Raw genomic sequence first — 14,039 nt, forward strand, 5'->3', positions numbered from 1 at the left:
TGTCCAAACGCAATCATACAGAGTTACAGACATCAAAACTTCAAAACCACATCACTTCGTTTTTTATGCACCTTTAGCTTATTATTTTGGAGATAAGTGTGGCAGCCGTTAACAATGTCTTCAAAAGGGAATGTACATAACCACCAATAGCATGAACAAACATAATGTTATAATAAGGTAGGTCATTGTGGTGGAAGCAAGAGAAGCAAGAGACCAAATTGTATCTGATATTACTCACCTTGTTGAATAGTCTAGACTACAAATTTAATAGAAATGTGGCGTGGCGGGTGCTCCGCGTTGAAAGACTTCCAGACAAGAATGATTAAACCAACTGGGGTTGGTCAAATGAGTTTTCAGAAACTGATCAATATTATTTTAAAATATCGAATACTCTATGTAAAATGTGGTCATAATTGGTCAGGCCGGTTGGTAGAGGTCGTTTACATTTTCATTTTTTTAAGATTTTAGGAAATGACAGTGATACCTGATGCGATATAAATATGATTTCTAAAGAATTGAAAGGGTCAGACGTACTATGGTACTGTCAGAAGGATTAAGTTTGATGGGTTCAGACTGTTTTAGAGAAACGTTGTTTAGGTATTTCTATTTTCAGTGGCACACCCATAATTTTGATGATGGCTCGGTATCAATCGTATAGACTTACATACCTTGTTGGAGGAAAGCTCTCTGTCAAATCTGGTCAAAATCTGTTAAGCGGATTTTGAGAAGAGGATTTTGTCTTTTTTAAAATGGTTTTTCAATTTTAAATAACATCAGATATATTTTGTGGCAGAAACAGCTCCATTTTCACAAAATTTAAGACCTTCTTACAAATATCACTCTTTAAAATTTAGTACAACTCCTCTGAATGCTTTTTCAGAAAGATTTGTTTAAAGTTTTCCATAGATTCGAAACGGCGGCCAAATCAGGCGTCATATCGGCACAATAAAGGTTTTAATGCCACATAGAACTCTACGTTTAATATTATCCAATTCTGTTCAAAGGCTTTGTGAAGATCCCGTTTAAAGTTTTTTAAATTTATTTTGTTGTTTCTTTTTTCCCCATTATTTTTGTGGATAAGATGGAGCAGATGTTTTTTTTGTTCTGTTTTCCATGGGAGTAGGGATGGAAGCCTTGGCCACTGGTAATGGCGCAAAGGCATCATTCGTACAAAAACAACAAAACTTGAAGAACCCTTTTTGCCTAAATGTTCTCTGTCACAATAAGTGAATATCTGTTGAAAGACTTTTGAGATGAATTCGTTTAAAGCTCCCCGCCCCAACCCACCCTATGCTTAAGTGTTGCGGCCATATTTGATAGGAAATGGCATCATTTATACGAGTTTGTCAAGTTTCTGATTTCGCCATCCTTCTAAATTAATTTGGTCTAAAATGATCGATAAGTTGACAATAGCATGCACAGATGGACCCCATCCTGAGTACCAGGCACTAAACATAACGGTGTAGTTACAACGGACGCACAGCTATACAATATGCTCACACAGCGTATAACAAATATATAGAGAATAATTGGAACATGACTTAGACTGTTTGGGACAAAGGAGTTTTAGGCTGGTTAAATGTAGACAACACTATATTAAAAACATTAATACTGAATCAACTTGAGAAGATATATTTCACAGTGTATACAATGAAACTCAAATCTGAATGTAAACAATACATTATACTTAAAATAGAATGGATTATTTTTTTTAAAGAAATAAAATATAGCGAAAAAGCATACCAAAATTACGATTAATAAAAATTAACATACCTTTTCATGTATGAGCACCAGTTTGAAGTATTTAAACATATACCAGTCTTTATGTGTTCCATTCTCGGATAGTTCAGCGTATTTGTCCTCGGCTTCAAAGCCAAAAGAGTCAAACTTCTTTTGTGGTGTGAAAAGGACGCTTGTGGGTGCCTTGACAGAAATATAGTCCTTCCGTGTCCATCTAGGGATGTATACACAATGATAGTGATGATTTGCTTTTGAATGAATCAAAATTGCGTGTATATGAACCATTAGGACAAAATTATAAGAACAGTGAATCCAGTAATTAGTATTGTGATGTATATAAAATTTATATTGGGTATTTGACCCTTGTCCATGATTGATGGTAGAGCTTTGACCTTCCTGATCTTTGTCTTGGCTGAGGGTTGTGTCTACCTGACCTTTGTCATCTTTTAAAAAGATGTTAAATACTTTGAACTGAGTTCAAGGCATAACCTTGTTTACCAACCTAGAATGTTCTAGAAGCAAAGTTTTTATCCACATCATGGTCATTTTACTGTGTCTTTGATTGAAGTGAAATTAGTATATATATATATAGAATGTGGTAAGTAAAATTATTCATTCCTGTTTTAAGTTCAGTCTTTTTACCATTATTAAAATACTCTTTTTCAAACTTTTTTTCTGACTTTAGAAAGCTTTTGGTGTTAGGGCACTATTATGTAAAATGGAACAATAGAAATGGCAGCTTTTTAAAAAGATAATAATGTACGCGCATACACATGAGTAACACTCATGTATGTTCCTTTGCGTACATAAATGTATCTATTTCTAGACTTTTTTCACAAATCCAAATAACCTACGTTCTGATGAAGATAAAACTCATTTCTTCGATCTCTTCTGCATAGCGAATTTCCGAAGCGTATGAAACAAGAGCGTATCAGATTACTATGAAATATGACATTATCGAGTATGTTTTTTGCATCTGTATACCTGCGTATTTCCATTTGTTTCTGCAGGAGTATGAGTGTTTATACTCCAGTATTGGCATTCTGTCTTTGAGTTATATTTCGATCAAGATAATTAGAAGTTTTTATATAGAATGTATTACAAAAGAGACAAAACTGTCCTTTATGCAGGACACTGGAGATCTGATTTTAATCAGATTGGCTCTCAATCAAAACTGTATTAGTCTGGCTTGTTTCTTATATGAAATTTAATTTGTGGGGATCTATACACAATTCGGGTTACAAATTAGAAGCTACATCGAAATAATAATAATCATAACCAATCCATATAGAGCTAATTACGATGCAGACATATCGCGCCCCAGTTGACAAAAGAATTAGAGATTCTACAGTATTTTCACTGGCCTGCCTCTGCTTGGGCTTCGCAAACTAAAAGGGAGAGAGAGAGGGAGAGAGAGAGAGAGAGTTCACCTTGAAGTTATAATGTTCTCTTTGTCATGTCGAAATGAGAATGCGTATCCAGAATATGTTGTTCCAAAATCCAACGCTACCGACAATATCTTATTTGATGACATCATCTAGCCACAAATTTGAAATAAAAATAAGATTTAAATATAGAGACAGACAAGAGCGACTAATCTGAAAAGAAATAAGAGTTAAATATAGAGACAGACAGAAATACTGACATAGCGACTAATCTGAAATAGAAATAAGAGTTAAATATAGAGACAGACAGAAGTACTGACAGAGCGACTAATCTGAAATAAAAATAAGAGTTAGATATAGAGACAGACAGAACTACTGACAGAGCAACTACTAATCTGAAATAAAAATAAGAGTTAGATATAGAGACAGACAGAACTACTGACAGATATTTGTATAATCAGAGGAAGGACGACATATACAACATACATGCATACATAAGTGCATACACAAGTATGTAGGATATATAGACTGACTGACAGACATACATACAAACTCATAGACGGACATAACCGTATGATTACAGACCCGTTTTCATAAAAGTTGGAAAATGGCTGGTAATGTAGGGTGGAGGATGATTTGGTTTAGTCTGACAGCGGATTATTAACAAATGATGCATAGATCTATAAAATGAAGTTATATTGAAATTTGAACTTTACAAATATTTACAGAAAATTAAAAGAAATCAGTAAATCCCTTCAATGTGTGGATTTCATAGTCCTTAATAGTATCAATGGAAATCAAACGTAAACTACGTTACACTGTGCAGTCAACTTCAAAAAGCAGTAAGTTTACTTTCCCACCAAAGACATTCATAATTTATTGTTGTTTGCTCTATCTGTGTTTTAGTATGTTTCCTCCATATAATTATGTTTAGCCTGTCTTGTGAATCTTCTGAATTCTTTTGGGGTTACAAGTGTATCGTCATCCTATTTGTCACCGTGAGTAGTGAAGGGGGGGACTATACGTACAATGGGAATTAGCATTAAAAACACCCTTGGGGCACTATACGTACAATGGAAATTTAACATGGAGAAAAATCGTGGGGCACTTTACGTACAATGGGAATTTAACATGGCGATAAATCGTGGGGCACTTTACGTACAAGGGGAATTTAACATGGGAATAGAGTTTGGGCTTGTTTAGGGATAAGGGGAATTTAACATGGGATTTTTTTTAAAAAAAATTTTTAAAAAAGGGGTAGGCAATTCAAAAGACTATCTCTTTTCGAGAAATATGGCTGGCCCTGAAAAGGGCCTTTGGGTTTTCTTCTTCTAATTTCTTCTTTTCCTCCACCAACTTCTTATTTTATCTCCAACACTCTTTCTCTTCTTTTTTTTCTCCTTCTCTTCTTTCTTCTCTTCCTCCTCTTCTTCTTTCTTCCTCTTCTCATTTTCCTCTTCTTTTTCAATTTTTTCGTTCCATGTTCTTATTCTTATCTTTTCCTCTTCATCCTCCTTCTCCTCCTTGATCTCTTTCATGACACCACTAATCTTGTCCTTTGCTTTCCTTAAATTATTAATTTCCATCTTTACACGATGGGGACTATAGGAATAATGGTCTTCAACGAGTCTTATTAGCATCTGTTCCATTATTCCTAAGTTGTCTAAAACGTCTTGCAAGGTTTGTAATTTGTCCATTTGGTTTGACGCCATCTTCTTTTTATTCTTTGCAGAATGGTTTGAACGACCAACACTGTGGGTTCTTATACGAAAAGCGCGAACGTGAAGGAAAACATCCCCCTAAAACATAAAATGGATCTTACCTAGATCATGACCCAACAACGCGCGGACGTGAAGGAAAACATCCCCTACTTTTTTCATATAATATAACCCTAACTATACTCTTCACATACGCTAAGAAACCCATAATCTACTATTCACACAAACTTACTTCACCATTTACAAACACAAACACACAAACACACACTTCCACTATTAATAAAGAGTTAGTGTTTATATTCACACTACTCTACCTACACACATTGGCAAATTAATAGTCATTTCTTTTCTAGAGTATTGGTTAGCCCTGAAAAGGGCTGTTTTGTTTGGAACTTCATGGACACCTGGTTAATGGTGGCACCTTCCAGGCCTGGCGCCACATACACATCTTATCCCCCAGTTACTTTTTACCTTTTGGGGGGAGAGAGCAGAGGCAGGATATGTCGCTTCAGAATCCCAATTTTCACTCTCTGGGATTCTGAAATTTTTTCTTCTCTCCTTTTCCTCCTCCTCTTCTTTATATCTTCTCTCCTCCTCTTCTTTTTTTCTTCTTTCCTCCTCTCTTATCCTTCCCTCCTCGACAATGGCTTCAGCGGCCAGTTCATTTAATATGCGCCTGGCATATTCCAGATGCACATGAAGTTCCAACAGTTTCTCCAGTCTCGTGTTCATTTTTGGTGTTGATCAATCAACAAGGGTAGCTGGACTGCCGAACGAGTTTCAATTTATACTGAAAGCGCGGATGTGAAGGAAAACATCCCCCTAATAACATAAAATTCATCTTACCTAGATCATTAACCAAAAAACAACAACAACAACAACGCGCGGACCTAAAAGAAACACTCACTCACTTTTTATGCTACCCATTACTATTGTAAAATTTTTATAAATCACTTCAATAGACTATCCACATACGCAAAGCAATTCAATCTAACCCAAAATATATACCTCTAACAGCCAAAAAACTAACATTATTTTAATCTACTATCCACACCAACCTATTTTACCACTTACAAACACAAACACACAAACACACACACTTCCACTATTAATAAAGAGTTAGTGTTTATATTCACACTACTCTACCTACACACATTGGCAAATCGATCGTTATTTCTTTTCTAGAGTATTGGGTAGCCCTGAAAAGGGCTGTTTTTTTTGTTTTGCTATGGCATTCTTTTTTAGTTTCTAAGAATGCGATGTCCTCTGAGGATAGACTTTCTGGCAATAGGTCTGCTTCTTCGGAAAGAGAAGAAGAATTCTTTGGTGTCGATACGACAATCGACAAAGCCTCTGTCAGCTTCAGGTTGCTGCTGCTGTTGCTGTTGTTGCTGCTGTTGCTGCTGTTGCTGCTGTCTCTGAAGTCTGTACTTCTCTGTCCATTCTTCTTTCTCCCTGTTCATTTCTTCTCTGAAGAGCTCTTCTATCAGGTCTTCAGTGATTTTTAACATTCTCACATTCTCTATTTCTTCTGGCTTCGGTATCAGACTGTGTCTGACCCTATGCAAATTCACGTAGGCTTCGTTGAGCTTAGCTAGTTTGGAGCACATCTTCTTAGGAGGATGAGTCGACAATGGATGGTTAGACTGGGAACAAACCGGTTCTTAAAGTTAAAGCGCGGACGTGAAGGAAAACATCCCCACACGGTTTTCGAGCCGCAACGTTCATGAGAGGGATAGTAAGAAATGAAAGAGCATCAATCCAACATTCTTATAGCTAAACAAAAGACAAAGGCATTTTTTTCAAAACACAACATTTTTTATTTAAAAATCACTTAACACTAAACAACAACATTTTTAACAATAATCCAACACTATAACATCAATCAATTTTCTTCAAATCACAAACATTTTTTCTTCAAATACTAACTACTTTGAACAAGGCTGACAACGTTGTGAATGAAATTGTGATTTCCACTGTTGGAAATCATTAGGCCATTGATGGACACTACGTTTCCTAGCTTGAGACAAAAGATAAGCATAATGGTCACAAAACCATCGGTCTACTTTCACATCGTTTCTAGCAGAAGAACGAGGATCGAAATGAGTCACTAAATGTTCTAAGGAATAGCCCAGGCTGCGATGATGCAGAAAATACACACAATATTGTCCACACACCAAGGAATCTGTGCCTTGTAATTTCACATTATTGAATCGGGTGGTTTGAGCATTTCTTCTCATAAAGTCAATGATATCGTCTTCCAAAGGGGGCAATCCGTACGAATCGAAATATTCCACACATCCTTCTTGAGGAAAGTAGATGGCTACCCAGTGGGTTCCTGGGAGATGACTGTCGTCCGTGTTGATCACGTAAGCTTGATGGTCTTTAGGTTTGCGATGAGGGAGTTCATCTTTAGCACAGACGACAGGATTCCAAGAAGCCGTATACGAACTGTGGTTCAAAAGGTAATAAAGTTCCCAGGTATCCATTGATTTGTGTGTGCTTTTTTTCTTCTTCACAGGTAATAATAAGTTGTCAATTCGATCCTGACTTTTTGCTTGAAAATGTCTGACGAATAAACGGTTATTCGTTCTGTTTCCTCACTCTGATTCAGGAGAGCTTCGATACGATGGATCTCTTGACTGGTTAATGGTGGACAAGAATGTTCACGCAAGTCTTTATACCACTGGTGCAACACGTCTTTGTTCGAGATGAGACTCCAAGCTTCGTCCAGATACTCGTCCAATTTTTCTTCTTGACTTAACATCAGGCATTTATCGTGTTGAATTTGACTGGGATGATCGTTTTGACATCCATAGCAATTTTTCTTGATCAATTCCGTCATTTTGTCGACCAAGTGTTTGGCAAAACAGGAGACTAAATGGGCTTCTTGTTCTGGCCATCTCGACTTCATCATGACAATTTCTTCGTCTTGGGATTCTCCTTCCACGGTCTCCTCACATTCCATGTCCAAAGTTTCTTCACTTTGTAAAGAGGGATAACAGTCTTCCATGGCTTCTAGTAATCTAGAATGACTTCTCTCAAACTGTTGATTTCTATGGTATTATCGAATTCTGCATACAGGAGGACGTTCACCGTGTCTGGTAGAGCATTAGTAAACTGAAGTTCCACACGAATCTGGCCGGATTTTATAGGGTGGAAATGTCCCTCGTCGCTGCCTTGGTCTGGAGTGAAATCGAAAGCCCACAAAGCGTAGCCTCCTGCATAATCGTCGTACTTAATACCGTGACTGGTGTTGGTTCCTAACTGTCCGGTAGCTTCGTACAGGGACAAGTACGATCTCAAGTAATTGTTCTGGGCAAAGTTAGGCTCGAAAGGTCGGGTACACAAGGTCTTGCCGTCGCGACTGACTTCAATCTCGGACACATTGTAATGTTTAAACTCAAAAGGATTTTCATGGTAGGCTCCGTTGAAGGCTGAATTCTTGACGATACCAACAATCAAACGCTTGGGTAACTGTCCTTGGAACAGATGATCTTCGATCATGGATCGCTGTCCAGCAGGAATGGTGAAGGTTTTCACTTCCACTCTTCGTATCGGATACTTTGCGTTCGTTCTGCTCAACGTCTGACTGATGTCGTTACCTACTTTAGGCAACACTTCCACACGACGCACATAGAGCCTGGCTTCTTGGATCATGGTTTTGTAAGTGGCATCATGAGCAGCCATCAAATGGAAAGCGGCACTGCTCCGATTCAGTCTCAGGCGGATGTCTACCCCGTTTAGCAAATACTTTTCTTGCAACCACATGTCTAGATGCAAGCGATCCGTTAGTTCTAAAACACGACTTCTAGCAATTTTCTTTTGTCGTTCTACAAATCCCGTTGGATTTGAAGCATCCCCAGCAAGTGTAATGCCGTTGAACTTAGTCGCCTGGTCAGGTCTCCATACCACGCAAGCATCCAGATGACTGTCCTTGGCATTTATTCCGTACGTCAAGAGATTCTCCAGGTAGGCTCGATAAGGGTAAGTATCCATGCTGCTGCTGACTAGTTTGTTATTCAAGTACAAGTCCACCTCGCTAAACAAGGAATGCATGAAATTGTTGACGGGAGCTACTGCTTCATCAGCGTCTATGTTAGTGTTGGGTGGTTCGATCACTTTCACTTTCAAGTATAGGTAACTACTATTCAGATCGATGTAATCTTCGGGCTGTCCTTTGATTTCAAACTCGATGGGAGCGGAATCAGTCAATGAGGAGACGGGATGAAATTCCACCCACTGGGATTCTTGCATCGTCATCATGGTGGGGGGCATGGCAAACATATCCAGTTCCGTCTTGGAACAAGCGCAAGACTCTCGGTGCATCATTTTTTTTTGTTGCTGTGTCTCAATAATCGAAAACGTCTAAGTCTCGAACGGTTCTTCTTTTCTTGGACTTTCTAGCCTGAAGTCTGGTGAAAGGGTGTTTTCTTCGTCGTCTCTTTCTGCCTTGTCCTTGCTGAATGCCAGACTCGGTAGCGTGCAGGGCATTTATAGGTGTGTCTCGTCGGCCTAAAATGTCTTTGCCCGTTTGCAGCAAGACATTTTTGCCTGCCCTCATGAAGGCTTCTTTAGGGTTTTGTTTGTCGATGATGACATTTTGGAGAAATTCTTTGCCTTGCGTCAGTGCCGCATCTTTCAAGGCGTGCAATCCGCGTGTCACCATCGGTTTCAACACCGGGGCCACCGAACGAAAGGCCGATTTTAACATATCTCCTAAACCGTGTCCTCGCTGTCGAGCCACCCCTCGGTACACTGGATACATGACTTGCTTACGAGTCGTGAGAGAACCGTTTTCGAAAATGGAGTTTCACCGTGACTTTTCCTTTGGTGAATGGAATATTTTGTCCCAAATCTCCTTTTATAGTAATGTTGACCGTGTCCAAATACGACTTGCTAACGGGCAAATAGTGAGGATGGACAAATTCGCGGTGGACGTGGTAAGTGTTTCCACCTTCCTCGTCAGCGTTTGCGGCAGAATCCACTTTGAAAGGAATGACACGCAGTAACGGTACGGAGGTGTGTCCCACCACGTTGTATTCCACCACATCGGAATACACAAACATCAAATTCAGTCCTTGGTTCAGTTCTACCGGGGTATTAAAATACTGGCCAAAAGACTCGTTGTCGTAAATGATTGATAATTCGGGGGGTTTTTTTTGTTGTTCTACTTTCTTCCTCATCTCCATGTTACCGCCCAACATGTCAAACAATTCATCACAAAAATAGAAACCCATGATTTTATCCTCAGGAAATTTTATCAGTAAGCGACGAGCTGTTTTGTGGTATTCCAGGGTGACAGTTTTGTTCTTGACATTCTTAAAAGCTTCCCCAAACACGCCATTAAACCTGGTGGCTATGGTGTTGACCAAATGTTGACCACTAAAATAATAACCTGGGGGAATGAACAAGTGATAGATGGTGTAATGTCGATTTTTTGTGCCAGGGGTTTTCTTGTCATATTTGCTATGGGTATCCATCCACTGTTGTATTTGTTCGTCATAAACTTCCACATCAAATTTATTTTGATTGGCAACGACATTGAGGACTTGGGTCGGGTGAATCATTTCGACTAAAGCCACTTCCCAATGGGCTTCGTGATCTAAGGGGATGGCTTGAGGTAATTTGGCCGTGTAACAGCACAACGTGTTGTTGGGAAACACCTCCATGGAACTGTCACTGGGTAAGGTTAAGTAAAATTGGTTTTGGTGACTCATAATTCCAGAGTTCTGTGGCTGTCCGAGGGAATATTAGTGGATGTCAGAGGTGTCTCTCCGCCCAAAATGGGGTTCTGATTGTGGTTGTTGGAGTGGTGACTGACACTGGCACTGGACACAACGTTCCCGTTCGAGGAGAATTTCAGGGAGGGATTGGGAAGCAGGTAACCGATGCAACTGCTCAATAAAATGGTCCACAATTGTTTGTCTCCTTGTTGCAAACTCAAATTGGCGATGGCTGCCCCGATGACACAATACACCACGAAGATTTGGCAGAAAAAGACGATTTGCGTTTTAGGCACACGTTCTCCACACCACACCCACAAGGGTTGTTTTTGTAAATCTTGCACAGAAGAACTAGGGGAAGAAGGAGTGGTCGACGTAGCTGCGTCTGTTGCTGTGTGAAAGGGCATGATGGTCACTTCTTCTTTTTATAGTCGATGACTTGCGAAGCGTCGATCCAAGAATCGAAACTGGGTGGATATCCTTTCCAACGTACTTTGACTTCTTTGACACGTCGTTTGCCCACTTTACGGGTTCTGCGTTCGAGAATGCTTTCGATGTCGTACACGTCGTCTTCTTTTTTGGTGACACGTTGTAACTCGGGCAAATAAAACGTTCCTTTGAGTACTTCTCCGTTCATGTCTTCCAATTTATAGACGGCAGGATGACGGCCATGCACTCGTCCAGTGACGCGAAACAATTCGGTCGTCCAGTTAGGTAAGTAACCTTTGTCGAAAGTGCGTTTGGTTTTGCCAATGCGCACCCAATCTCCTACGGTCAACTCTCCACTTTTCTTGGGGACAGCCCTCGTCGGGGACGTACCAAACAGGCGCTCAAACACCAGCACTTCGTTGTCGGGAGTCACGTCTTGCGGGGCACGTCCGATGCTTCGATGGTAAGATTGGTTGTACGCTTGCACCAGGTGCGGTAAGATGTCGATGTACTTCAGAGTGTGGTGATGCGTAAAATATTTCCACATGCGTTCTTTCAAAGTGCGTTGAAAACGTTCCACGATGCTGGCTTTGGTTTCGGGATTCTCGGTGGTAAATAAATGAATGTCACGTTTCTTTAATTCTTTTTGGAAAGCTTGGTTCAGAAATTCGGTGCCTTTGTCTGTTTGCCATCGAAGAGGGTGACGACCGCTTTGTTTCAACACCCGTTGCAGGGCTCGCACTAACTCGCTGCTGGATTTGGAAGTCAAGGGCACGACCCAGGCAAATTTGGAAAAGACGTCGATGACACAAAACAAATATTTGTAGCCGCGATTGTAGCTGGCCAAATGAGAGACATCGGCTAAATCGGCTTGCCATTGATGATCGATGCCTTCCACTCGGGTGCGACTTCTGGCAAACTTGCGTCGAATGGGTTTGTGTAAAGTGTAGGTAGCTTGTTCTTGTAACCATCGTTGTACTTGAGGTAAACGGAGACTTTTCAGTCGCGTTTTGGCAGCACGATACAATTTTTGAACTCCTGCGTAACCTGCAGGATGGGAGGGATCGTAGTAAATGCTGGCTAAGACTTTTTCCATTTTTTATTTTTTGTGTTGGTGTGTTAATAAGTCACCCACTCTTCGGTGATGCTACTTTGGGTGGGTCGAAAGGGTGGTTTGGAAACGGATTTACGTGTCCGATGGGCTACGGGAGTAGAAGTCGAAGGTAGTGGTGGTGGTGGAGGTGGCAATGGAATGGCTTTGGTTTTCTTTTCTTTTTTCGCTTCTGGTTTCTCTTCTTTCTTTTTCACTTCTGTCGAAGAAGGTGTGGACATCATCTTTTTAACCCAAGCTTTCATTTCTTCTCGTTGGGGTGTGGGGGACGGGGTCAATAAGGATGCTGCAATCTTACTCGAAATGGGAGCTGCTGACGGTGTTTGAAACACTTCGCGCGTCTCTTCTTCCTCAGGTCTTCGTGGGGTAGCATCTCTGGTGACGGTTGGGGATGACAGTGGTGGTGGTAATGATGATGATGGTGCTGGACTTTTCATCAAGGTCTTAAAATCTTTCAGAGTGGGTAAAGCTGTTTCGTCTAAAGCTTTCTGGTGAAAGAGTTGCAGTCTTTGTAAGAGTTGACCGTACTTTTGCGATTTTTCTGTTTCGGACAAATCTTGGCGATCCATCAAGGATTGCAATTCGTGTTGTAACTGGGACATCTCGCTCAAATTGGGATTGGGAGGTAAATGCGGGGTGCGTTGTTCTTGCCACCGATGGTATTCCATCCATCGTTTGTAAGGCACTAAAGCTAGTTTTCGTCCTTCCATGGGGTTGTCAGGGGTGAATTCTGAGATCTTGGGACTTCCGAAGGCCTTTTTATCTTGCTCCCATCAGTCCTCCCAACATGGTTCCCAAGACTCCTTTTAGTATGGGGCCTAACAAGAGAGGTAAAATGCCTCCACGTTGGACCAACATCTTCTTTTTTTGACGAATGGGAATTTTCTTTTGAACCATTTTCCGAAGAACGTGACGATGTTTGCCTAAGCATTGTTTCTGGTGTTTGGACAAAGGGATCGTGCCTTTCAAGACGTTCAAACAACATTCGCACACGGTATCGATGACCTCTTTGGAGGCCGTTTGAATGAGTTTTTTTCGTAGGGGTGGAGAAGCTTTGGACAGGACAGATAACATGTCCCCATGTTTGGCTAAACGTGGTGGCAGTCCTTTCCTTTTTTTTCCTTGGGGTTTTCTGGAGGGTGACATCTTTGAGTCTTTAGGAACACCTAAAAACACTGATACTCTACTCGGTCACAGGCCTTTTTTATACTGGAACGCGTCGCCACTGATTGTCTTTACGGCGTATCAGTTTGAGGACAGGCATGACACGTCGTGCAGGGGTACGTAACGGACTAAATCGAGCCAGTTCTTGCTTGGACAAATCCAGTAAACTTTGTAACATGCCCGATCTTTCATGGACTTTGATTTTGGGAGAAGGTACTTTGTGAGCAGCAGCCACTGCCGCTAAATTGGAAGGTCCTGCCACTGGGGAAGTTCTTTTGGGTGTCATCAACGGAGAAGTTCTTGGTGTAATCAACGTCTCCAAGTACTCTTCAGTTCCTGGTGACATCAACGGAGAAGTGGACAAACGTGAGGCTACCGGAGACGTTGTGGCAGGTCGTGGCTTGCGAGTGTAAGGTTGCGTCCTGGCCGAAGTACCTCTCTTGCGACTAGTTTTCTTCTTCTTCTGTGGACTTTTCTTTTTCTGGGGACTTTTTCTCTGTTTCTTTTTCTGGGGGCTTCTTTTCTTTTTCCGGGGTAATGGTGGTGGTGTCTGGTCAGAGGAGGGTCCTGCCACTGGAGAAGTTATTCTTCTTGGGGACTTGGTCTTTTTCTTTTTCTTCTTGGGGCTTCGTTGAACTTTTGTCTTGGGGATAACTTTGGGGGCATTAGGATCCCATCTTAAGAGTGAGCGAATGATGACCCCTCCTAGAGTACCGCTCCCTCCAGGTTTCAAAATGATTTGTTTTTTGGTTTGAGTGTCGATGCG

At 40.8% G+C, this 14,039-nt stretch overlaps 1 protein-coding gene across 3 annotated transcripts in view; it reads right to left on the reverse strand.

The window, feature by feature from the left end:
• The window catches only part of LOC149773073 (heat shock 70 kDa protein 12B-like), a 128,555-nt gene that overhangs the window by 9,604 nt on the left and 104,912 nt on the right, over nucleotides 1-14,039 (reverse strand). For 2 of the 3 annotated variants that reach the window (XM_089946914.1, XM_089946912.1), the window contains exons 3-4: nucleotides 3,171-3,277; nucleotides 1,774-1,954 (exon numbers count right to left, since the gene is read on the reverse strand). In XM_089946914.1, coding sequence (XP_089803040.1) covers nucleotides 1,774-1,954; nucleotides 3,171-3,277 — 288 coding nt within the window. Of the gene's footprint in view, nucleotides 1-1,773; nucleotides 1,955-3,170; nucleotides 3,503-14,039 lie in introns of those variants that run through there. The other variant, XM_089946915.1, reaches the window with a different exon arrangement.

This window comes from Sinohyriopsis cumingii, unplaced genomic scaffold (assembly GCF_028554795.1).
Source record: "Sinohyriopsis cumingii isolate HCF-2022 unplaced genomic scaffold, ASM2855479v2 utg000913l, whole genome shotgun sequence".
Lineage (NCBI taxonomy): Eukaryota > Metazoa > Mollusca > Bivalvia > Unionida > Unionidae > Sinohyriopsis > Sinohyriopsis cumingii.